The sequence below is a fragment of the Ceraceosorus guamensis genome (genome assembly GCF_003144195.1).
Source record: "Ceraceosorus guamensis strain MCA 4658 unplaced genomic scaffold IE81scaffold_20, whole genome shotgun sequence".
Taxonomy (NCBI): domain Eukaryota; kingdom Fungi; phylum Basidiomycota; class Exobasidiomycetes; order Ceraceosorales; family Ceraceosoraceae; genus Ceraceosorus; species Ceraceosorus guamensis.
Genome location: NW_020290015.1, coordinates 121,665 through 143,657, shown reverse-complemented (window position 1 = coordinate 143,657; position 21,993 = coordinate 121,665). Strand labels below are relative to the sequence as shown.

The following is a 21,993-nucleotide window of genomic DNA, read 5'->3' as shown; positions in this document are numbered from 1 at the left end:
GCGCTTGCCCAAGAGCACCACACCTGCCAAGCCTAAGCCTTCTTGCGATTCCATTGCTCCAGGTCCTTGCCGGCGTCTTCGTATTTGGGCAGCTCCTTGGCCCACTCTTCGCTCTTGCCGTACAGGTCCACTAGACGCGCCAGCTCTGCTCGCTGATCCTGTTCAAACGAAAGTGATTGAGCGAGGAAGAGTGTCAGCCTTTGCAGCGCCTTGGCTGCGTTCGTCGTGGTCAAGGACATCACCCGCGATCGTCGTGACTGACTTGCAGGATTGGGGGCACTTTGGTCCACGTGTCCTCAAAGAGGGAGCTCAAGTTTGGCCTCTTCTTCTTCTCGGCAACTCCCATCGCGCGCACCACTTCGTTCCTAAATGCCTTTTTCGTCTCCTCTTCCATCGCATCATCCCACCAGGCTCGATCTCGGAGGTAGGAAGCCATCCGATGCAGCGGATTGTCCACCTTTTTCCAATTTTCGACGGCCGATGCGCTGCGGTAAGCGCTGGAATCATCGCTTGTGGAATGGTGACCGACCCGATAGGTCATGCATTCTATCAGCATTGGTCTCTGCTCCTTGATGGCTCGTGTCCGCGCTTCGCTGACTGCTGCTCGCACCGCCAAAGCGTCGTTTCCATCGACTCGAATGGCAGGCATTCCGTAGCCCGGACCTCGAGAGGCGATGCCGTCGCCCATGTACTGCTCCGCAGCGGGTGTGGAGATGGCGAAGCCATTATTTCTCACGATGAATCTGCAAGGTAAGCAGAGTCAGCATTGACGAGGAATGCGAAGTAGGCACAGGATGTCTTTGATACTCGACTCACAGCACCGGACATCTGAGGGTGGCCGCAATGTTCATCCCCGCATGCGCGTCCCCTTCGCTGGCTGCACCTTCACCAAAGTAGCATACCACGACATCATTTTCTCTCCCAGGCGTGCGCTTGAGAGCGTACGCAGCACCCGCAGCTTGAGGGATTTGAGTAGCGAGCGGAGAAGAGATGGTATGAAAGTGATGCTTCGCTGAGCCAAAGTGCACAGGCATTTGTCTGGCTCTTCCTGGATCGTCGCAAGTTCCAAAGACCTGGCCAGAGGGCATCGAAGCAGGAGCTGAGCATTCCATTCGCCGGTCGCTGCCGCAGAACGTCGCTATACCCACCTGATCCATCACATTGTCCACCGTGTACCCACGCCAAAGGAGCACTCCAAATTCCCTGTACTGAGCAAAGACCTCATCGGTGTCTGATAGAGCCGCAGCAGATCCGACTATTGATGCTTCCTCCCCTGTGCTCGTCATCCAAAAGGACACGCGGCCTTGCCTTTGAGAGGCGTACAGGATCACGTCCAGCGTGGGCAGCAACAACATTGTCCGATACATCCTCACCGCTTCCTCTTTGCCGAGCTGACAGATCGCAACATTCAGTCAGCTCACCTTTGTGCACCGACGCCGAAATGGCACCTCTCATCAGGTGGACTTTAGAACTTCCTCTCTCTCTCTCTCTCTCTCTCTCTCTCTCTCTCTCTCTCTCTCTCTCTCACTCACCTTCAGACTATCCTCCTGCACCCCCTCTATCAACTTTCCATGACCATCCGTCAGCCTGTACGTCGGTATGCCGCCAACTTTTGCGTCCACGAAAGCAGCCTTCAAATCTGGCACAAAGGCAGAGGTAGGATGACCAGGCAGGTGAGTCTTGTTGGCAGAGGTGGACTTTGCGCTCCGGCATTGAGCGGTAGTCGTCATAGACCTCGAAATCGATCGGTGTTGGAGCTTTGCTGAGGCGACGAGGCCGCAAGACCTGCTTGAGCCGCTCGGTGCGCATGTGATCCTGGCCATTTGCCATGATTGGGGCATCTTGCTCGCCATGATCCAGGCCACTGCGTGAAGCAAGGGAGTATCTGCGTGTAAGGCCAAGAGCCCTCGAGGCAACAAAAGCAGGACGGGCTTCACCGCGTTTGCAAAACAAGCTCCGAGGTCCAGTCGCTCACACTCACGACTTCGGTAATCAGCTCTGCCGATCGCCGGCTGCGCTTCTACAGTCGCCGGACGCCAAAATCGAGCTCAGATGGTCGAAACTCGGCTTTTGCGATGATCGAAGATGACCGGAGAAAGCGTCAGAAACACCGGGTGAGTCCGAGTGAAACAAGTGTGAGTCACGAGTGGCGCTTCCAAGGCCGCGGGACGGGATGTCCGCGTACGCGTGTTGTCAATCCAGATGTTTCACCGAGGGGGCGATGGTGCTGTGAATATGACAGCAGGAGCGAAGGGCAAGCGTTTGATAGCTGCAAAAGTCGAACAACAAGGTGAAGGTTGGCGTAAGTCATCGTAGGTGGATCGCGAAATGATTCTATGCGAACCGACAAGATCGGCCAAGCTGAACAACGGCCAATCGTGATGCGTCCGACCAATAATTACAACCGTGCCTGCATGCATGCACACGCTTGTGCCTCCCCACACTACGTTCAGATTCATATATACGGAGTCGACTTGCTTATTGGGACGCGCGCTCGGACAAACGTCCGCGGAAGCAACGGCGCGGTCTCCGCGTGTGCGCTTTGCCCGCGCCCTGGTGAAACAGTTCAAAACAGACGCTCTCAAAGTGCTCAGACGTGGTGCTATCACAAGTCTTTCGGTTCGAGTCGCTGATGATCTGCTCAGGGAGGTGTGTTTGTCACACAGCAGGGTTCGTCATATCATACAATGTCGTTGAGGAAGAGTCGCTGCTAAGTGTCAGCGGCCCTCTTGGCGGAGGTGCATCACTTGGTGAGGGGTCGGGTGTCAGGGTCCACTGTGCTCACAACACGAACCACATCTCCCACTCGAAGGGAGCCGGTGTTCTGTGCTGGAGAGGAGAGCACTCCGACTGTCCGAGCGAAGAGGCAGGACTTGAGGTCAACATGCTCGAGGTGCGAACACTTCCATACGCGACGGTCACTCACAGCACGGTTTGCCCACCTTTTTCAACTCTGGCTGCACCTGCCTGAACTTTTGCAACACGAGATAAGGAATGTGCGGATCTCTCTTGCCCTGGCCCAATAGAGTGCGACACGTCGTGAGCACCATTGCGAGACATGACTCCATCGGGACTCACAGTGTTCAGATCGACTGAAGGGACGAGGCATCGTCCGCATTTGGCGTTGACGTGAATGCCGACGCCATTGCCACGCGCGTCTGGGCCAAAGGGTGCGTGAGAGGCCTGCGAAGCCGGGAAAGCTTCGATCCTCTTGAAACCATCTTCCTCCCATGGATCAAGCTTGTTGTTGCCAGCAGACTCGAGGATAATGTTGATGCGAAAGCGTTCGATGGGGAATCTCGACAAACGTTCCTCTGCGTTCGCGTGGAGAGTTGCTGTGAGCTCCACGCTACGCAAGCGCAAGGTCGATACTCACCGGTCCAGAACTCTCTGTTTAGGCTGCCTGGCACAGTGAAGCATTCGACTGCAGTGGTCCCAACTTTCATGTCCCCCGCTTGAGCTCGCTCTGGATACACGCTAGCCACGAGCGTCTTTTGAACATGTTCCAATGACTCTGCTGACGCCACAGTCAGCGAGTGAAAGTCCTGGAAGCTGGTCTTGGACTCCTCGCCACGCGGGTCATCGAGCCCACCCGGCCGCACCTTTGGACCTTTTCGCACCAGCCTCACAGGCTTGCCCATGAATTTGGTTAGCGCATCATCTGCTTCCTTCGAGACTGCGTATCCATCCGCAAGGAAACCCCTGGTGCTCGTAGAGCGTTTCGAGCATTAGCCTTGCCGTCGAGCAGGACATTCATACCTGCCCCGTGGCAGCACAGACTTACCAGATCTCGACATCCGAAACTAGCTCCGCCCTGCTCAGCTCCTCGTTCGATGGGTCCAAAGGCACCTCCAGAGTCGTGCTTTCCGCATCTGCTTCCACGTCCTTCGATGCTGGCACCTCGATGACCAGCACTCCCCTCTGCGAGTCGATCATGGGCTTGATGCGAACGATGTGCGGTGTGCCTCGAGCGGTGCAGAACTTCTTATCCTTGGCATCGATGATGAGCCACGTACGATCATACTTGAAGCCTTCTTGCGTGATCTCCGCTGGCGATGCCGAGCCCAAGGAGAGGTGTCAGCAAAGCAGAACCTTGGTAGGAGCAGCGACGAGACAGGCATCCTCACCTTCCGCAACGCTGCTGCCCGCGCACGACTTGATGGGGTGCAAGTGCAAGCTCTTGATACGGATCTGCGCAAATTGTGATCGGGTCAGCCCGCCCAGCAATGTCGACTACAGTTGCGTGTGCCCCGCATGTAGCCAAGTCCTCACCTCTTTTTGCAGCGAACGTGTGTGGGGCTGCGAGCCAGAGACGACCTTTTGGGCAGCGCTTAGCGCACCTGAGAGAGCGCCAAAGAGCGAAGACATTGATGCCGCGTTGATCTGTGATTGAGAGGTGATGGTATACAGCAAGACGGGCTGAAGGGACGAGTCATCTCAGTCGGCCTTTATGCAGCAAATGCAATCGTGAATCGTGTATCTCGAAACCAAACTCACGCACCAAGCACAGCCCGACACGTTCATGGCATTCCGATTCGTAGGTCGTGACTCGTGACGAGTGTACCGTACCGCTCGCTATACGTGCCTGCAGCGGAACAACCTCCTGATGCCGTGCGTCATGTGCGATCAAGCCTGCGCGCTGGGTTCACACTTCTTGACTCACGACTCTTGACTCATCAGAAACTCGATCGTGACTCTTCTGTTCTTATTAATTCGGACCTTTTCTCGATCATGCTGCCATGCCCTAGCTGCGTACGCCGCTCGGTCTCTGAGCAAGGTTCGAACGACTCGGCATGATCATGAAACATGTCTTTCTCACGACACCTCGACAGCAATCACAGTAGTGGCGGCCATTATGCAGGCGCAAGGTCTACTTTGAATTGATCATCATGATGAAGCCTTGCTGCGCCGGCGGAAGGAGGTCCATCTCGTATACTCGACTCGTTTACATGATTGGTTACATGCAGCTGGCGAAAGTGACATTTGCAGAGATCGGAGTTATTATTCTCGAATCTGTAGTCAGCGCTTATCACGCAGGGGCTGCCTCTTCTTCCTGCTTCTCAGCACCTCCGCCTTGAAGATACTGTCGGCATTTCTGACCTCTCGCGGGTTGGCCAAGAGTCGCTTGGTCAGCTCATACAGCCTGTCCGACGGTGTCTTGGATTCAAAGCGCAGAAAGTCATGAGCCACAACGTCGAGGCTATTCGTGTCCCCGAGCCATTCTGCGCCTCCTTCTTGAACGACGGCCTGTTGCCCTCCTTGAGACAGAGCCGCTTGGAAGCGATCTCTTCTCGCTCGAACCGAGGTGCGCGCTTCCCTGTCTGCTTCGTCGCTTGGCAGCGAGGCTTCGAAGACTATGATGCGGCGCTTTGAAGGGCCTCGACTTAGCACAGCACCACGCAGCTGTTCCAGATCCTGCTTGTCGATCTCCAGGCGACCTAAAACAATCGAGCGCAGCGACTCTGCTCTCTCGATGAGCGATACGATAGACGTCAGCGCTTCTTTGCCGATGTGGTTCGAGTGTGCTTCAAGATCGGCTGTCCCGGGAGCGCGGGATAGATCAAGGTGCAAGAGGGTAGGGTGGTTGGCTAGCGTCTTGCACAAGGCCGACACGCCTGCTGAAGTCATTCCCATCGAGCCCAAGACAAGGCGGCGGAGATTTGTGTTGCGGGCAAAGCCGTCGCAGAGAATTTCGATGCCTTCGTCCCCGATTGGCGAGCACGTCAAGTATAGAGATTCAGGGGAGGCAGGAGAAGCGCATACATCCCTTAGAGCGAAACATGTCTTGCGACCAGCGCCGTTGCCAGAGAGGTACAAGGTGCATAGGTTGATGTTGGAATGTTGCAGACCAGAGCACAATGCCGCACATCCATCATCGCCCAACTCACACACATCGACGTCGAGGCAGCGCAGTGCGGGACAGCTCGAAGCCAAGGCCAACAACGCAGGAACACTGATCGGGCCCAGGGGGTTGCGCTTAAGCCACAAGCTCTGAATAGCCAGCGCGTCCGTTTGCAGTATGCTAGCCATGTCCGCGAGACCTTGCGATGTTACGTTGTTGGCAGGGATGTACAAAGTCATGAGATGCTGTCTTGCGCCAGGACACTCGTGCAGAAACGAGCTAAGCGCTCTGATGCCTCCGTCGCCCAAAGCATTGTTGCCTAGAAGTAGGTGGCGTATTCTCCAAGCAGCCTCGGGGCGGGAGCAGTGTTCCATCAGCGCCGCGGTCAGCAGAGGCACATGGACACTGCTCAGACCTTGCTGATACAGGTCCAGTCTGCCATCTTGAAGACAAATGGCGCCCTTTTGAAACCGCGCAAAGGAGGCACCCCAGCTCTTTTCTGCGAGCAGCACGGACCCATCGTTTAGGGTCTCATTCATCTGCTGATCTGGCTGCCTCTGAGCAATGCATTCAAAAAGTGGGTTGAAATCTTGAACATCGTCAGCAACCTCGACAGGCATAGCTGACGCTTTCGGCAATGCCTGATCGGTGCTGGAAGAGTTCCATGGCGGTGATAAGCGCGAGCGACGAGGTTGAACCTTCGGACCAGAGCCAAGGGAAGCGCGAGCTACTTCGGGACCAGGCGTCATGGCAAAAGCGGGGATCAGTGAGAGTCTCGGCCCCAGCTTGTTTCCCGCGTGCCCAGTAACGAGTGCGAAGGTTCAGTTCCGCCCAGATCCGCCTTCCCAACTTCTATTGAGCTTTGAGGCAATTTCCACTACATTGCTGTGGGTCAAGCTCAGATCAAATAGCTCGAGCTCGGCAGGTGAATCGGTGCGCGCCTAGCATAGCGTAAGGATGGGGATGAGAAGTGGGTCAAAGGTTTTTGTCATCTTCGAATCACGAATGATCGACCCACGGCTCACGAAGCTGCATTCAATTTTGATTATGTTTCGCCTAGCCGTCTTGCAGATGCAGGAACGCGTCGGCCAAAAATTCCTCTTCGTGGTGCGTGCACGCTATGATCGAGGATGCTGCGTGGTACCGGTATGCCTGAACGTGAATGGAAATCATGGAGGTCGACAGTCACGAGTCCGAGTCACACAAGACGTTGACGCTTGTTGCAAACGTGAAGCTCGTTTTACCACCCTCTCACAGCGCTTGCGCACATGCACCAATGAATCGACAGAGGGTGAACAGGTGCATCGAAGAGTTGCGGTGGGTTAAGCACAAACGGCATAATATGGGAGGAAATACAACGTGGAGCAAATAGAAGCAGCATCGGACCAAGAACCAAAAAAGTATCTCATAGAAGTGTCAAGCGATAGAGACCAACGCGCGATGTAGCAATGAATTGTTCTCGATTTGAGACGGGCAACTTGGCAATATCAGCGAGCTTTGGACTCAAAAGCGGCAATCTCCTTCTCGTTCCATTCCCACGTAGCTTCTTGAGCTGCAGGATCATCTGCCTTGGCATGGCTTGTGTTCCACTTGCGCGCCCACGGCACGTAGTAAGAGCCACTCTCAGCCAAAGTGACGTCGGGACTCGTAGCAGTGTACAAAGAAGTCAGTGCGCCCCGCTCGGTGGAGTGCAAGGCGATCGATGTGATCGCCTTGACAATCCAGGGTTGATGCCGTTGCAAGTCGGAAAAGATGTTGCCTGGATGCAGACTGGCAGTGATGATCCCGTCACTTTTTAGCTGCCTAGCTTGAACAGCAGCTTGGTGCACATTTCCCAACTTGCTGATGCCGTAGTGGGCATTGGTGTCTCGCTTGCGATGTTTGCCCTCTTTCAGACTTTCAAAGTCGACGCCGCTCCATGGTGCGAGGATCCAGTGTCCAGAGCTGGCAACCCAAATGATTCGCACTGACCCAGCCGATGCGCTCTTTGCAGTCTTCTTGAGCAGTGGGACAAGCGCCTGGGTAAAGGCTTGATGGCCCAAGTTATTGGTGCCCCACTGCAGGTCGTATCCGTCTTGCGTCAATGATCCCTCAGGAGGCATCATGACACCGGCATTGTTAATAAGGAGGTCGAGCCTAGGCTCCGTAGAGGCGAATCGCCGGCCTGCGTCGAGAGAGGAGCGCAGCGAAGACAAGTCTAGCTGTAAGAATCTGCAGATGTTGACCAACAAGGGCTGTTTCAGTCGCGCCGCATCGAAGGAATTGAGCGCGCCCCGTCCTCTCACTTACTGCACCTGAGCGTTCGGAACTTTTGTGTTGATGTACTCGATGGCCTTGTCAGCCTTGTCTTTGCTCCTGCAAGCGAGATGGACTTTTGCGCCCTTCTCGGCCAGCCTGTATGCTGTTTCGAGACCAATCCCGGTCTGAGAGACCCCATCGATAGTGGATCAGAGAGCGATAGGACCGGGACATGAGATTAGCGACCATTCAGTGCCACTTACGTTTGCGCCAGTCACGATGGCGACCTTGCCGGTCTGGTCAGGTATGTCTTTGGAAGTCCATTCAGGGGCGCCGGGGAAGAAACCCCAAGCTCGAATGTCGAGGAAACCCGGGAGAACCATCTTATGGCGACTTTAGCCTGAAGGCGTACTTCGTGGAGGTGAGCGTGTGCAACGCTGTACGTGGAGTGGTGGTCCGGAAGGAGAAGCAGTCATCTTTGCGACAACTGCTAACGTCCACCACGCACCACCAATCCATCCGAAACTTCACCAGCAGTGGTGTACGCTCGCTCGCCTCACCCCTCGTCGCACGCAAGCACGGATTCTCGACCATGAATTTGCTCGAGCCTTGAATTTGGGTTCCTTCTGCTCATGTGACTGGTGGAGGAGTGCGCCATTCGTGATTCACGATTGCAAGCGTCGGGCCCCATCCCAGACCGAAGTTTCGCCTCCGTGAATCGTAGGTCGAACGTACGAAGCGATGTTCGAGACTGCTCACGCCGCCGGTAATATGACATATTCAGGCAGCTCGATCGTTTCCGGAGGTTTTGTACTCGGTAACCACCACTAGAAACGACGGCGCGAAATAGAGCAGAATTTGACTGACGACTCAATCAAGAATCCTTGAATCGCTTTGCCTGATACAGTACTCTTGACTGTAGCGCTCGATCGCTATATACCGCTCGCCAAAAATGCTAAGCGCGCATTTCGGGGCTTTGTTCAAATTATAAAGCCCGATCTTGCATAGATGTGGAGAATTTCTCGAGGTTGAAAGCAAAAGGACGAGTGTGCTGCGTGCTTATAACGTTCGCGATGCAATTCCCAAGTCTATTCCGTTGGTGGGACGCCTCCGCACCACAGCACGGCTATAGCGGCATAGAGCGGTGCGAGAGATTATTCTTGATTGATCTGAGTCCGATGAGTCACGAGTGCCTGCTGCCAGAATTCACGAGTCAATTCGTGATTGTTGCTGCGCACAAGCTCTGTATATAGCGACGCGCACATGTGCAGTCGTGAGTCATGGGGTGGCGAGTTGTCTTGCGCACCCTGGCTTTTCTCTGTTTGGCGCTCACGCGTAGTCATCCTTTATTCACCTCGCAAGATGATGGCGTTGACAAACCCTAGCTTTCTGATGAAATGAATTCTGGTCGAAGAGATGTGCCTAATGAGAGATCTTCGGTTCCGTAATCTTGAATCGTGCAACGTGGTGCTCGATCGCTCATAACCAAAATCACGATCACCTATATATATACCTCTTGACCGACCTTGAGTTTTGGTGCAGGGTGTACTTACGACTTGCTTGTCTCACCGAGCTTGCCGGACACCTCGCGCTCAACTTCACGTGCCGCTCGCTCGCGCGGTAAAGTCGCGTCAGCAGCTTTGAATGGGTCTTAACTCCGGTCGATACATTTGCTGCTCATCGGCCTTTGTGCTTCGCCAAATCGACAGGCTGCAAAGGCTTTGTAGTCTCCGCCTTTGGATATGAATTCAGACTGGGTGGGTATTCAAATCACAATTCAAACCTGCGACACCGACGCTGTGAGGCGCCGACCTTCGGCAAAACTTTGAGACTCTTTTCTGGACGTCCTCCGAGGAAGGGTTCAGGCAACAAGCATCCCCTCGCTCCCTGACGTGGAGGAACGGTCCAGGTGTATGCGCAGCGTTCCATCGCCCTTGACACACATCGCGGTACCTATGACAACGCCTGGCGACCACTGCTCCGATTGGGTGCGTCGCAGCTCAACATTTCGGTCGAAATTCTTCGCATAGATTCACCTTACCCAGCTCAGCTCTCGCGGACACGCCCTTCCTCATCCTTGACTCTCAATCACGTCATTCCCCTTGCTGATCGCGTCGCATCGGCAAAGTGCAAGAGGCTGGTCTTGGCCAAGTCACGAGACCCATCCGCATTCGCATTCGCGCTAAGCAGCTTGTGCTCGGAAGAACCCGTCATCTAATCCTCTTCGGCATCGCTTCTTCTCTTCCTTTCCTTCCGCCCGCAAGGGTCACTCCTCATACCGACAGCCATGGGACTGCTATCCCTCGGCACGCCGCTTTCATGGCCCGACACCAAACCGCTGGCAGAGCACGTGCGAGAGCATGGCATCACGCAGTTCCTCCATCTGTGGGAGCAGATCAAGGATAGGAGGGGTGATGGCTTGCTGTGGGGCGACGAGATCGAGTACATCGTGGTCTCTTTCGACGATGAGCAAGCGGATGCCCGATTGTCCCTAAGACAAGCAGAGATTCTCAAAGTGCTGGCTGAATCCCATGCCGACGCTGCCACCAAGCTGCCCGGGGACGCAGCAGCAGGTGGACACGTGCCGACCTTTCATCCCGAATACGGGCGCTTCATGCTCGAGAGCACGCCTGGAGCTCCTTATGGCGTCACACCCCGGGATTTGAGGACCGTCGAGGCCAACATGCGGCTGAGGCGTCGCATCGCCAGGTCCCACTTGCTCCCTCACGAGCTCCCTGTTACGCTCACGTCCTTTCCCAGGTTGGGTGTGACTGACAGGCCCTTCACAGACCCGCCTCTGGAAGCGAACGGATCGGCCAGTCGAAGTCTCTTCTTGCCCGATGAAGTCATCAATCCTCATGCGCGTTTCCCGACTTTGACAGCAAACATCAGGCAGAGGAGAGGTGCAAAGGTCGCCATCAACATGCCCATCTTTCACGATGAGCTCACTCCCCGACCCTTTGTCGATTCGAGCATCCCATGGGACAGACAGCTGTTTCCAGAGGACAAGGAAGCAAGGGCGGGCGCAGCGCTGCCCGATCACATATACATGGATGCGATGGGCTTCGGCATGGGCTGCTGTTGCTTGCAAGTCACATTCCAAGCTTGTAGCGTGCAAGAAGCTCGAACAGTGTACGACCAACTCGTCCCCGTCGGACCACTATTACTGGCCTTGACGGCCGCTAGTCCTGCATACAGAGGATACCTAGCAGATGTCGATTGTCGATGGAACGTCATCTCCGCTGCAGTGGATGACCGCACGAGAGAAGAACGCGGGCTGGAGCCACTGAAGGATAGCAGAATGCTGATGCAGAAGAGTAGGTGAGTCCTGAAATCGAGATGCGCTCCAGCGCTTGCTGCCGAAGGCACATGACTGCATTGCATTTAGCGCCTTTCTTGCCCTTCTACGATGTAGATACGACTCAGTGGACAGCTACATCTCTCAAGATCCTGCCAATCGGCCAGAGTACAACGACAATCCTTTGCCAGTCGATGAAAAGGTCAAGACTCGTCTCGAAAAGGCCGGCATCGACCCTCTCCTCGCTACGCATCTGGCCCACCTGTTCATTCGAGACCCCCTCGTCATCTTCAGCGAGATGGTCGATCTTGACGATCATCAGTCCATGGATCATTTTGAGAACATTCAATCCACAAATTGGCAGACGATGAGATTCAAGCCTCCACCACCTGGTGGTCAGATTGGATGGAGGGTAGAATTCAGATCCATGGAGGTGCAAGTGACCGATTTTGAGAACGCGGCTTTCAGCATTTTCATCGTGCTGCTTACCCGAGCCATCTTGAGCTTCCACCTCAACTTCTACATGCCTATCAGCAAGGTGGATGTGAACATGAAGCGAGCCCACATTCGGGACGCTGTCAATACGCAAAAATTCCACTTTCGAAAAGAGGTATTCAGGTCAAAGCCGAGACATCATGCGCGGGACTCTTCGGTAAGCGGCAGAGGTGGTAGAGGGACGCCCAGAGGAAGCAGAGCACCAAGCCCAAACAGAGGCGCCACTTCGCCGGCCAACGGAGCAGCGGCGTCGTCGAATGGCGTCAAGAGTCCTCTCCCCCGGACCTCCGCTTCCTCTCGCGCTGCGAGTCCTGAGCCTACTCCGGTCGAAGAAGAGTACGATGAATTTACGCTCAATGAGCTCATGAATGGAAAGGTGAGTCACACTTCAAGATGCGTATCCTAACCCGCAATCTGATCGATGTCATTCCTTCTTCGCTACGGCGTCCGCATTTTCTGGGGAAAACTGTTCACAGGACGGCTCCTTCCCCGGTCTGATCACGCTGGTTTACAGTTACCTCGACTCGCTCACGATGGACGTCGAGACCCGGTGCGAACTGGGCATCTATCTTGACCTGGTATCGAAGCGAGCCAGCGGAGAGCTTATCACTGCAGCAACGTGGATCAGAAATTTTGTGAGGACGCACCCCGAGTACAAGAAAGATTCTGTTGTTAGCGCCAAGGTCAACTACGATGTGAGTGGCTCGTCTTGGGCAGTGGAGGCTCAATGATGCCTTTACGAGCATCGCCCTTGATTCGTGAATGTGCTGACGCACTGCCGCCTGTTTGGCTGCCCCAGATGATCAAGCAACTAGACGCAATCGAGCGAGGCGAAGTGGAAGCGCCTGGCTTCTTGCCAAAAGGCTTCGCGCAGAGAAGAAAAGCGCAGAAGGATGCCTGAGCTGCGCATTAATCGTTTGCACCCTCTCTCCCTGCGCTCGTAGACTTTTTCGCATCGCCGCTGGCCGCGCGCACATTCAAAAATGCTTACTGTCCACGCATCGATTGCTCGTTGTTGTAATGTAAAACCTCCTTTCAAGAATTCCCAAAGTCAGTGCGCTGCGGTAAATTCGTTTGCTCGACGATTTCGCGGTTTGCTTCGCACTTCCATTGGCACACGCGTGGTATTTCAAGGGAAAAGCCCACTCTGCTTTGCAGAGCCATTTGAATTTCACTTGGCGGCCACGCTCTAAGCATCTTGGGATGCTGAGCCGTCAGAGTAGAGAGAGAGCAGAAGGTTCACTCCTAGTCATCCTCCTCCTCCTGCTCTTGGAGATACTACAGAAAGCAAACGCGAGCGCACATTGGAAGCATCAGCGAAAGACACGCGAACATGTTTTCGACGATGGGCTGTACCCACCTTGACCAGAGGCGCAGCGACTTGCAGCACGGCTTGGTAGCCTTGTGTTGTTTTGTGGCCTTTGGTGTGCCAGAAAATGACTGCAGCAGGCAAGGACAGCGAAGCGATGAGTCTCTTCACAGTAGCTGGGCGATTGGTTCTCTGAGAAAAACACGCACTTGCCGAGTCGCTCACGACATCTTCGTTGTACCATAGCTAATGGTGAAACACGTAATGAGAGGTGCTGGTCAGCGGTGCCGAAGCCAATGCTCTGAGAACGATGCAAAATGCGCGTGAAGATTTGACTTACCTTCAAAAAGCCAGGGAAGGTCTTCATGCTGGCCTGGTCACCCAACGCACTGACATGAGTCTGAGCTGCATTGATCAAGGCGAGTTCGTTGCGAGGGCCCTTGACGATAGCAGCAAAGACTGGTGTGACGTGCTAAAGGCGAGGAGGACAAGACGTTCCGATTGAGCAAAAACACCAACGAAGCTGATCAAGTTCACATGACTCACCTTGACAAAGTTGGGGTCTTGATCTTTCATAAGACCTTCCCACGCCGTGGCGATACGTTCCTCGGCGGGAAGACCGCTCTCGTTCAAGTAGTCGACGATCTCATCTACGCGAGGATTGGACTCCTCGGCAGCACCGTCGACAGGCTCTTGCACGACGTCCAAATTCTCGCGCAGCTCGTGTAGGCGACGGATGACCGCCTCACGAGCATCTCGGGCTGCCAACTTGGCATAGAAGTTAGCGACACCAGTGAGACCAGCAGAGCTGAAGGTGCTAGTGACGATGTTGGCCTGAGAGCGCTTCGTCTGAGGAAAGAAGGGCAGGACGTCTGTGACCCGCCCCTTGCGCAGACTGGTACTGAGAGTATCGATGCTGCCTTCTGCCAAGTAAGCCTTGAAGACATTGATGATGAAGTTCAAAGCTACTTCATCTTTGGTCAGATTGTCCTTCTGCAGCACCAGAAGGCAGCTGGCCGACACTAAGCTCATCTGAATGAGGAAGGCAGTGGCCGTAGCCAAGCGTTCGCGCTGACCAGCATCGAAGCGACCAATGTACTGAAGCAAATACTTGATCGAGTGCTCGTCCAAGGGCTTCTGCAAAAACTTGTATCTACGAATGACCTTGTCAAGCGTGGTGATGATGGGCTTCACATCAGCTGGCGATCCACTCTTCGCAGCGAAGACGCTGAAAGGGCTGCTTGGCGCATCGTCAAGTGGGCTACCGCCAGGAGCGAGCAGGTTACCACTGCGGGATGAAGATGCATACATTCAAAGTCAGCGAAAGCTGCGCCACAGTATCGGCCCCCAGCAGCTGCCGAAAGGCTCGCACAGCACCGACTCACGCGATCAAGATCTCGAACAACTGATCGCTATACCTGTAACAGTAAGGAATTGAGCAGTGGACATATCAGAGCTTTGCACCGCGGTGAGGTCGAGGCACGCGTGAGAGCCACTGACTTGCGATAGTCGAGGGTGTTGCCCGCCTTGTCTAGGGCAGCAGCATAGCCATCCCAGTCGTCGGTAGCGGAGACACCATCAAAGTACTTGTAAACCGCGTCGCGGAATGCTTTGAGGGGTAGGAAGAAAGTCAGAGTCAAAGTCAACGCCGAGTATCGAATGTGTCAGGCTGAGAGGAGGGTGGAGAAGCGTGTTCTCGTTCTAGCCATTGGGCACGCTCTGCGATACAGGTTGCGTGTTGACATACTCGGACCACCAGGGAGGAGCTGTCGTGGCCGTGCTTTGTTTTCGCACAGACTTCCTCGAGCACGTCGCCCTCGTGCCAAACTCACCTTCGGGCTCGAACTTGGCCTGACTCTTGACAACACCTTTTCTTTGCTTGATACGCGTGCCGCTTAAAGTCGGTTTTTCAGCTTTCGCCTGACCTCCTTGTGCCGTTGGAGGGGGTGTCCCGGTACCGGAAGGAGTCGAGGTCATGAACGCTTTGTCGGGCTGGCGTTCAGTGTTGGCACTTGAGGTTGAAGAGAGGGTTGATGAGGCTCCAAGGATGAGCGTCAGAAGAGGACAAAGATGCTGCGGTAAAAATGACGTGAAAGCCCAACTTTCACTAGCGTTCAAGGGGATGATGGTGCTTGAGCGTCAATGTGTCCCTTCAAAATGTGGGCGCATACATTCCGAGGGAAGTCGAGCGATGCCTCCTCGATCCATCACAACTCCTTCATCACTCGTCTGGCTGCCGCGCCCATCAGCGCCTGCATGGTGTATGCAAGATCACGCGCCCCAGCCGCGGTGGTGGGCGCACGACAGCGAGAAGACTCCTCTCGCACGAAAGATGCTTGCCGGCGCACGACAGCTGCTGCTGGTGAGCGCCTGGAGGCCAGGCTCGGCAGGCTCGTCTGGCGCAACACCATCACGCAGCATGACCGCTGCAACGTGCATACCATTTGTATATCGCCAGACCGATTGGCTACACGTTTCGAGGACCTCATCACTTCCACACGACTTCCTTACACCGGTCTTACCCGACGCTTTTCTGGTAGGTAGGCGTCGCTGTTCGCTAACAGGTCATCGAGTTTGAAGCTTGAGGCAAAGCGCAATGTCTAGGCCAGTACAGTCCAAAGTGAGCTGCGATCTATGGAGCTGTGTTGCGCTCGCAATGGCGGCTCACACTGCTCTTATGTGCGCGCTTGGTCTGCTCCTCACCATTTGAACCACCTGCAAGGCCCAAAATGAGGCCAACGCTCGGACGCTCAGGGCGATGGTCAAGCAGCCCGACAACAAGAGCTGCGTGGACTGCAAAAAGAACGGTACGTCCTTCTCGGCTTCTGAAAGGCCCAACGATTCGTGCTTTTGGCTGATCGAAGCGACTGTCCTTCTTGCGCCCGACCTCAAGACCCGCGATGGGCATCTTGGAACTTGTGCGTCGTACAGTCATAAGCGCACTGGAAGGGCGCGACTACCCTTGGTCGCGTTGCGCACCAGCTCATCCAACATCTGCATCACACATCCACAGAGGCTGCTTTCTTTGCATCCGTTGCTCAGGCATTCATCGCAGCATGGGAACGCACATATCAAAAGGTGAGCAGCGCGCAAGTCCTGACAGGGCACTTAGGAAAGCCGGATCGCTCACCCTGTGCACTCATCTCGCCAACCAGTCAAATCCATCGACCTGGATATCTGGACGCCGGAACAGATGGCCTCGATCCAGAAGTGGGGTAACAAACGAGCGAATGCATACTGGGAAGCGCACTTGAAGGCTGGCCACGTACCCCCTGATCACAAAATTGAGAGCTTTATCAGAAGCAAGGTGAGCACGCTCGACGCTCGACTAGTCGTCACACTGCCATGCGGAAGCACGGCGGCTTATAACAGCTCTGGCCTTCTCCAGTACGAGACACGGAGATGGGCCAAAGAGGGAGCACCTCCCTCTGACCCTAGTGTACTTGATGAAGGTGGTGCTGCACCAGCCTCAGCGCCGGTGAGTCTTTTGTGGCAGTAGCCAATATCTGATGCTTCTGCCGGAGAACACAGACTAATGATGATACCGATGCAAATGGTCAGGCTACTGTCCCCGCCGCTGGCTCTAGCACATCGCCCAAACCCGCGAGAGCGGCACCGGCACCGGCTATCGATTTGCTGTCTGACCCAGCCGAAGCGCCTGCGCCTGCCCCTCGTAGGGCATCAAGCCCCGCGCCTGTCTCTGCGAGTGCCGCGCAGTCAGCGGCTGCACCGCCAAAGCCAGCGACGGGAGGTGGCGGCGGTCTTTTCGATCTGGATTGGAGTGACTCGGCTGCTACGTCCACGACCATCCCCACCTCTCCTACAGTCGGTGGTGCTAGGGGCAAGAGTGATATTCTGTCACTCTTCGCTCAGAAACCTCCTGTAGCGACATCTCCCCCGGTACAGAATGCCGGCAATCAGTCGGCATTTGGAGGATTGGATGCGTTTGGAGGGTTGTCGATGGGGGGTGCGCCTGCACCTGCCCCTGCTGCTGGCGCGTCAAATCCGTGGGCTTCACCTCCCGCCGCTGCACAGTCCAACAACACTTTCGGCTCCAGTAGCAACGATATTTGGGGCAGCACTGTAATCAGCAATAGCACTGCTGCGCCATCTACAGGCGGAGCTACGGCACAAAAGAAGGATGCATTCTCAGACATCTGGGGAGACTTCAAGTAGCCCTTCATTGACTCTGTTGCCCTGTACGTGATGCCGCTGCTAGATACAATACCATACATTCAGTCGGCAAAGCTCAAATTGTAGAACTCTCTGAGGCGCGCCTTCGAGCCCCATAATTTGCTCTACGAGAACCCTTGATCTCTGATCCACTTCTCTGCCTTCTTGATGGCATCAGCCTCGCTGGCACTGAGAAGAGTCCACCTTAGCTTTGACGGCAGCTTGACCTCTTTCGCTCTGTCTGAAATGCTTCTCAGGGACGATTCTTGCCCACTCTTGTCGAAGAGGAAGATCATCAAACCTGAGGCTCTGGGGTCGCTCGACAAGTGCTCGAATGCAACCTGTGCGCCCCTTTGATCCTGGACCAGCACAATGGGCTGCACGGGTAGAGATGCGAGACGTAGCTGTTGGGTGAGCTCTGTCGACATGCAGAAACAGCAGACGGGTAGAAGTCTAAGCAGCTGGTGGCACAACATTGTCTCGCATCGGCCCTGCTCCACTCACCATCTCCCAAGCGGCTGTGATCTGCTTCGCCGCCTTCGACAGCCGCATTGATCAGTAGGCAGTCGAAACCTTCATTTCGAAAGTATGCGATCCACTGCTGCCATCTGGATGGGGTGAAGAGCGTACAAAAAAAAATAAGAAAAGAGGCTCACAGAGCCCACCTACAACAAAAGCCACGATGCTCGTGCTTGTACACTCGGGACTCACGCATCCCTCTCAGCCTGATCGAGCGTGAGGAAGACCAAGTGAGTTTGAGGTCTTCGTGCAGCAGCTGGAGAAGCTTGGCGAAGTATGCTCGAGCTGGCCGACTTGATCTCGTCTGCAAAGATGCTTGATGAGGTACCGAACAGCCGCTTTCCAGCAAGTTCCACATGAGGGGCGGTCTGTGAAGCCAAAGCGCCACCTAGAAAAGCGAGGCTTATGCCAGCACACAAAGCCTTGCATTGCTTCTTTGACACAGACCCGCTCGAGAATGCTCTCGTCTGTATGGGCGAGATGGTCCCCACTGTGCGCCGGAGGCAGGCTTGACTAGCATCCTGAACGCTCCGTGCCGCTTGCTCTCCCAGAGCGCGATTCATCTCGTTTGAGCCCACTTTGATGCTGCTCGCGGCAGCTAGGCTTGATTGCTTACGCGCTGGAGTATTCGAATGTCCAAGTGCCCGTTTCTGCACATGTATCAGCTGTCATCACTTCTCTTTGCCTTTGTTTGCTGAGTCAAGCCCTTGCCTTTGCACAGATGGTGGCGGTATCGCGTAAACAGCACGAGTCGGGATGGCGGTTGGATGGTTTGGCCGGGACGAATGTGAATGCAGCGTGCATACATGCAGGTAACGGTGCCGTCCCGTGCTCTGACTTGACTCACCATGCACTGTACCGGTACCTCCAGCAGGCGCAAACGCGCCAGCCGCATATGAGGTCAGAATCCCGCCAGCGTCTGGGAGCTTTCAGCTCGATCACATCCCGCCTTCACACGCAGCAATTGTGATGCGAATCTCGTGAACTCATTCGATTGACAGCCGAGCACTCATACGCAAGACTTTCCATTCCTTCACCCAAGGCGGTGGTGGCTGCGTGCGCATGCGTATCCAATCAGACGAACTCTTCTTCTACTCGTGAGCATGCGCAGAAGCAGTAGGCTGCAAGAACGAGCGCGCTTGCAAGGCGCTGCCGCCCAGCAGGGCGTGCGGACTGGCAGCAATGCTTGCGAAAGTGCGGTACAAAGAAGAAGCGAAGTCGACGAAGAGAAGGTCGAGGCAAGGGAAGCGAGAAAGGCTCGAGATGCTCGCAACGAGCTGCGCACACCTACCCGCAAGCGACGAGACATTGAGCAGGTGTCGCCGTACTTTGAGCGCAAGGGCAAGCCCGCCGCTGCTGAGACCAAGCAGCAAAAAGGCTCTTCACACACGAGCAAGAGACGCAGAGTGAAGGTGCCGCTCAGTCATGACAGAGAAATTGCCGTCTTGAACGGAGCGAATCCAGACGTTGATAAAGACGAGTCATCGCGTGAGACCAGCCGGGGCAAGGAGCGTGCTCGGCCAAAGAGAAATGATCTGCAATCGCACGGGACAAAAGCAACGCCCCATGAAGACAAGCCGCACCGCATACACGGCATTTCTAGAAGCGAGTCGTTCTTTGGCATGATTCAGGAAATCGTCAAGGATGATTCGTGGATGGTCTTGATCGCCACGTAAGTACCGTTCACCCTTGCTTCGCTGTGAGAAGCACGCGGTCCGGTATACTCACGTCGAGCCGCATTCCCCCCTTAGCATGCTGCTCAACCAAACCCACGGCTCTAAAGCTGTTCCAGTCTTTTGGAAGCTCTTGCATCAATTTCCCACACCAGAAGCTCTGGCAAAGGCTGACCTGCGCGAGCTGACTGATATGATACAGCCGATAGGCCTGCACAACATTCGAGCTGCTCGCCTCAAGTCCTTCAGCCAAGCTTGGCTAGATCTGCCACCGTGGCGCGCCGAATCGAGCAGATGCAGAGATCCAAAAGCTCGTGATCGCAGACTGCCCGGGACCAGTGCATACCCTCTCACTCCCGTTGCTCATCTACCAGGAGCAGGCAGGTACGCCGTCGATTCGTGGGCCATCTTTTGTCATGCTGGAGGCGCGTCACAAGGCTTGGCAGATCCGGACGAAGCAGCACGCAGCTCCAAAGAACTTGCAGAGGTGTTGCGAAGGAGACGAGAAGTGACGAGAGGCGAATGTGGCGCGAGCAGCGGATCTATAGCGCGGCAGAAAGAGCATGGACTTCAACCATCGCAAGTAGAGACGCCACTCTGGAGAAGCATGATACCCTTGGATAAAGAGCTGCGGAATTATTTGAAGTGGAGGTGGGCCAAAGAAGGCGCGCAATTTCATTTTGAGCGCGGCGTGATAGGACAGCTCGAGGAAGAGGAGTTGGCGCTGCCCCAGTAACCGCATGCACTCCTGCCATGATTCGTATCATTTGCTATCGGAGAGGAGCTCTCTGGCTCTAGCGTCGAATGTGGTGAGATCGTGCTCTGCGAAACGTGGTTTGTATCCTTGAGCAGGCAGGCGCTGGGGTGCCAAGGTGTCTACTGGACGAGGTAGAGGCACCTCTTCTCCGACAATATGCGTGTAGTCCGCCATCACCCGTGGTAGGTTCCACGGCTTCAGGGAGGGATAGTGCGTCGAGATGGCTTCCATCAGCGTCTATTGGAGGATGGAGGGTCAATCCACATTGTCAGCATTTCTATTTCAGTTCGTGCCAGTATCTCACCAGCCACGTCACGCTCACTTGGAAGATCCACTAGTGCATCCGGATGCACAAGAGGTCAAATTCAGCTAGCGTGCCGCCATGAATCGATCACGTCCCTCTGCTCACGTGATAGCCCTCAGGTCGAATGTGTAGGCCATCCTCGACTATGTAGTCGTGCAGGCCGTTGAAGCGCTTCTTGGCATCGTCGAGCATTCGCATCATCTCGACCGGCTTGACGTTGCTCTTGCTCAGACCGGCGACGAGCTTCACACCAGCGCCACTGATCTCTTGCGATGCTGCTGTAATGTTGTGCTTGCTAGGTACGGAGAGGCTGTCGAGGCAAGGTGCTGGAGTAAGCACAAGAATGGGCACCCCAGCTCCACATCTCTCCTCGATTTCTTGCAGCATCGCTTTCATGTTGTCTTCGAACTCGCTGACTGGACGCTGAGGCCGATGTGTTTAGACGGACAGCGTCAGCCAACAGACAGGCTGCGCGCGTGACTTGAGCTCTGCTGTCGCCTCACGTGCTGCGAAGTTCCTTTCAATTTGGCATCGTTGGTCCCGAACCAAACGACGACGAGGGCCGCTTTCCCGCCGACTTCACGCTGATCGCTCTGTTGGAAAACGTGAGGAACGATGGCTCGCGCTGTTTTGAAGAAGACGATGCTTACATCAGCGCTTCGAACCGCGTCCCACTCGACGGACCGTCGACCAAAGAAGACTGATGGCACCAACCTTCTCGAGTGGTGTAACCGCTAAAGCCTCGCTTCACAACTGCAAGAGGAGGTTTGATCTGCTCAGCGGACGCTTTCGCGCCTCTCGACCGCCATATCCCACTTCCCCACCTCCACTCACCCTCGAGCTTGTGCTGATACGCGGTCTGCAGCAAGCCCACCAGCAAGTCCCCATGTTCGAATTGGCTGTCACCGAACAAGATGATCTGATCGTAGATTCGAGACGCCATCTTTTCAGCTTGTCAGGACGCTGCGAATGAATTTCGTCCGGCTTGACTCCGTCAACTTTTGCTGAGATGACGATGATCCCAAGAAACCCTTGCGACCGCTTTCGAATTCGCTTTTGAACGTCGGATCGACGAGTAGTCGTGAGTTGAAAGCGTTTGTGCGGCGTTTCATATCCTGCACACCATCACATCCTATCTCTCATCACGTCACATCTTCGTGTGGAGGACGCGCGGAAGCTGCCGCCGCGTAGCGCGTCTCCTCGCGCGAGTGCGCTAGTGTGAGTGAAGCAAACGCTTCGCGCCGAGTCCCGCCTTGCGGTTCCATACCGCAATATACACACGCAACAATCAAGGCATGGAGGGGTGCGCGTGCAGTCCCGCGAATGACCGCAATGAGAATCGTGAATCTCCAATAATAGCCAATCGTGAATTCCGAGTACTCGAC

At 55.1% G+C, this 21,993-nt stretch overlaps 10 protein-coding genes across 10 annotated transcripts; 3 read left to right on the top strand and 7 right to left on the bottom strand.

Moving 5' to 3' along the window:
- Positions 1 to 32: 32 nt before the first annotated feature.
- Positions 33 to 1,730, bottom strand: IE81DRAFT_288846 (putative 2-oxoisovalerate dehydrogenase alpha subunit mitochondrial precursor; the record flags this gene model as incomplete). Its single annotated transcript, XM_025511788.1, has 5 exons — positions 33 to 158; positions 263 to 743; positions 817 to 1,073; positions 1,149 to 1,391; positions 1,533 to 1,730. The coding sequence occupies 5 exons, from the start codon at positions 1,728 to 1,730 to the stop codon at positions 33 to 35; spliced, it is 1,305 nt and encodes a 434-aa protein (XP_025370553.1).
- An 869-nt stretch (positions 1,731 to 2,599) lies between these two features.
- Positions 2,600 to 4,476, bottom strand: IE81DRAFT_322458 (hypothetical protein). Its single transcript, XM_025513649.1, has 7 exons — positions 4,273 to 4,476; positions 4,128 to 4,191; positions 3,785 to 4,049; positions 3,377 to 3,702; positions 3,079 to 3,314; positions 2,927 to 3,014; positions 2,600 to 2,850 (listed from the first exon to the last, which is right to left on the bottom strand). Exons 1-7 carry the CDS (start codon positions 4,366 to 4,368, stop codon positions 2,744 to 2,746), a joined length of 1,182 nt encoding a protein of 393 aa, XP_025370552.1. The 5' UTR covers positions 4,369 to 4,476; the 3' UTR covers positions 2,600 to 2,743.
- A 412-nt stretch (positions 4,477 to 4,888) lies between these two features.
- Positions 4,889 to 6,805, bottom strand: IE81DRAFT_322457 (RNI-like protein). Its single transcript, XM_025513648.1, has one exon. It carries the CDS (start codon positions 6,589 to 6,591, stop codon positions 5,020 to 5,022), a length of 1,572 nt encoding a protein of 523 aa, XP_025370551.1. The 5' UTR covers positions 6,592 to 6,805; the 3' UTR covers positions 4,889 to 5,019.
- A 324-nt stretch (positions 6,806 to 7,129) lies between these two features.
- IE81DRAFT_89218 (NAD(P)-binding protein) lies at positions 7,130 to 8,549 on the bottom strand. The gene is made up of 3 exons (XM_025517727.1): positions 8,344 to 8,549; positions 8,132 to 8,265; positions 7,130 to 8,053 (listed from the first exon to the last, which is right to left on the bottom strand). Exons 1-3 carry the CDS (start codon positions 8,461 to 8,463, stop codon positions 7,330 to 7,332), a joined length of 978 nt encoding a protein of 325 aa, XP_025370550.1. The 5' UTR covers positions 8,464 to 8,549; the 3' UTR covers positions 7,130 to 7,329.
- A 1,818-nt stretch (positions 8,550 to 10,367) lies between these two features.
- IE81DRAFT_355208 (GCS-domain-containing protein) lies at positions 10,368 to 13,126 on the top strand (the record flags this gene model as incomplete). Its single annotated transcript, XM_025516671.1, has 4 exons — positions 10,368 to 11,401; positions 11,469 to 12,249; positions 12,350 to 12,568; positions 12,673 to 13,126. 4 exons carry the CDS (start codon positions 10,368 to 10,370, stop codon positions 12,772 to 12,774), a joined length of 2,136 nt encoding a protein of 711 aa, XP_025370549.1. The 3' UTR covers positions 12,775 to 13,126.
- On the bottom strand, positions 12,812 to 15,351 carry IE81DRAFT_322454 (ARM repeat-containing protein). Its single transcript, XM_025513647.1, has 8 exons — positions 15,015 to 15,351; positions 14,683 to 14,791; positions 14,568 to 14,600; positions 13,729 to 14,470; positions 13,523 to 13,654; positions 13,392 to 13,428; positions 13,234 to 13,313; positions 12,812 to 13,151 (listed from the first exon to the last, which is right to left on the bottom strand). Exons 1-8 carry the CDS (start codon positions 15,157 to 15,159, stop codon positions 13,119 to 13,121), a joined length of 1,311 nt encoding a protein of 436 aa, XP_025370548.1. The 5' UTR covers positions 15,160 to 15,351; the 3' UTR covers positions 12,812 to 13,118.
- Positions 15,352 to 15,901: 550 nt separating this feature from the next.
- On the top strand, positions 15,902 to 16,681 carry IE81DRAFT_288686 (Arf GTPase activating protein; the record flags this gene model as incomplete). The annotated part of the gene is made up of 5 exons (XM_025511782.1): positions 15,902 to 15,989; positions 16,076 to 16,100; positions 16,196 to 16,260; positions 16,338 to 16,489; positions 16,571 to 16,681. Coding segments are annotated over 5 exons (441 nt in total), but the record flags the coding sequence as incomplete, so codon positions are not given.
- A 617-nt stretch (positions 16,682 to 17,298) lies between these two features.
- IE81DRAFT_89095 (hypothetical protein) lies at positions 17,299 to 18,715 on the bottom strand. The gene is made up of 3 exons (XM_025517726.1): positions 18,067 to 18,715; positions 17,860 to 17,963; positions 17,299 to 17,732 (listed from the first exon to the last, which is right to left on the bottom strand). Exons 1-3 carry the CDS (start codon positions 18,435 to 18,437, stop codon positions 17,530 to 17,532), a joined length of 678 nt encoding a protein of 225 aa, XP_025370546.1. The 5' UTR covers positions 18,438 to 18,715; the 3' UTR covers positions 17,299 to 17,529.
- A 112-nt stretch (positions 18,716 to 18,827) lies between these two features.
- Positions 18,828 to 20,635, top strand: IE81DRAFT_340766 (DNA glycosylase). Its single transcript, XM_025515623.1, has 2 exons — positions 18,828 to 19,546; positions 19,626 to 20,635. The coding sequence occupies exons 1-2, from the start codon at positions 18,978 to 18,980 to the stop codon at positions 20,281 to 20,283; spliced, it is 1,227 nt and encodes a 408-aa protein (XP_025370545.1). The 5' UTR covers positions 18,828 to 18,977; the 3' UTR covers positions 20,284 to 20,635.
- Positions 20,490 to 21,731, bottom strand: IE81DRAFT_89031 (SGNH hydrolase). The gene is made up of 4 exons (XM_025517725.1): positions 21,443 to 21,731; positions 21,323 to 21,361; positions 21,112 to 21,233; positions 20,490 to 21,031 (listed from the first exon to the last, which is right to left on the bottom strand). The coding sequence occupies exons 1-4, from the start codon at positions 21,549 to 21,551 to the stop codon at positions 20,696 to 20,698; spliced, it is 606 nt and encodes a 201-aa protein (XP_025370544.1). The 5' UTR covers positions 21,552 to 21,731; the 3' UTR covers positions 20,490 to 20,695.
- Between the last annotated feature and the right edge of the window lie 262 nt (positions 21,732 to 21,993).

Coding starts and splice junctions, on each gene's coding strand:
- IE81DRAFT_322454 (XM_025513647.1), bottom strand. CDS start 15,159: ATGACCTCGACTCCTTCCGGTACCGGGACACCCCCTCCAACGGCACAA. Junction 13,655..13,728: donor AAGACCCCAACTTTGTCAAG/GTGAGTCATGTG, acceptor CCTCGCCTTTAG/CACGTCACACCAGTCTTTGC. Junction 13,152..13,233: donor TCGCTGCGCCTCTGGTCAAG/GTGGGTACAGCC, acceptor TGCTTTCTGTAG/TATCTCCAAGAGCAGGAGGA.
- IE81DRAFT_89218 (XM_025517727.1), bottom strand. CDS start 8,463: ATGGTTCTCCCGGGTTTCCTCGACATTCGAGCTTGGGGTTTCTTCCCC. Junction 8,266..8,343: donor CCATCGTGACTGGCGCAAAC/GTAAGTGGCACT, acceptor GGGGTCTCTCAG/ACCGGGATTGGTCTCGAAAC. Junction 8,054..8,131: donor GTTCCGAACGCTCAGGTGCA/GTAAGTGAGAGG, acceptor CAACATCTGCAG/ATTCTTACAGCTAGACTTGT.
- IE81DRAFT_89095 (XM_025517726.1), bottom strand. CDS start 18,437: ATGAATCGCGCTCTGGGAGAGCAAGCGGCACGGAGCGTTCAGGATGCT. Junction 17,964..18,066: donor GATCAGGCTGAGAGGGATGC/GTGAGTCCCGAG, acceptor CACCCCATCCAG/ATGGCAGCAGTGGATCGCAT. Junction 17,733..17,859: donor TCACAGCCGCTTGGGAGATG/GTGAGTGGAGCA, acceptor CTACCCGTGCAG/CCCATTGTGCTGGTCCAGGA.
- IE81DRAFT_89031 (XM_025517725.1), bottom strand. CDS start 21,551: ATGGCGTCTCGAATCTACGATCAGATCATCTTGTTCGGTGACAGCCAA. Junction 21,362..21,442: donor GTATCAGCACAAGCTCGAGG/GTGAGTGGAGGT, acceptor CTCCTCTTGCAG/TTGTGAAGCGAGGCTTTAGC. Junction 21,032..21,111: donor TGAAAGGAACTTCGCAGCAC/GTGAGGCGACAG, acceptor CATCGGCCTCAG/CGTCCAGTCAGCGAGTTCGA.
- IE81DRAFT_322458 (XM_025513649.1), bottom strand. CDS start 4,368: ATGTCTTCGCTCTTTGGCGCTCTCTCAGGTGCGCTAAGCGCTGCCCAA. Junction 3,703..3,784: donor GTTTCGGATGTCGAGATCTG/GTAAGTCTGTGC, acceptor TACGAGCACCAG/GGGTTTCCTTGCGGATGGAT. Junction 3,315..3,376: donor AAACAGAGAGTTCTGGACCG/GTGAGTATCGAC, acceptor ACGCGAACGCAG/AGGAACGTTTGTCGAGATTC.
- IE81DRAFT_340766 (XM_025515623.1), top strand. CDS start 18,978: ATGCGCAGAAGCAGTAGGCTGCAAGAACGAGCGCGCTTGCAAGGCGCT. Junction 19,547..19,625: donor TGGATGGTCTTGATCGCCAC/GTAAGTACCGTT, acceptor TTCCCCCCTTAG/CATGCTGCTCAACCAAACCC.
- IE81DRAFT_322457 (XM_025513648.1), bottom strand. CDS start 6,591: ATGACGCCTGGTCCCGAAGTAGCTCGCGCTTCCCTTGGCTCTGGTCCG.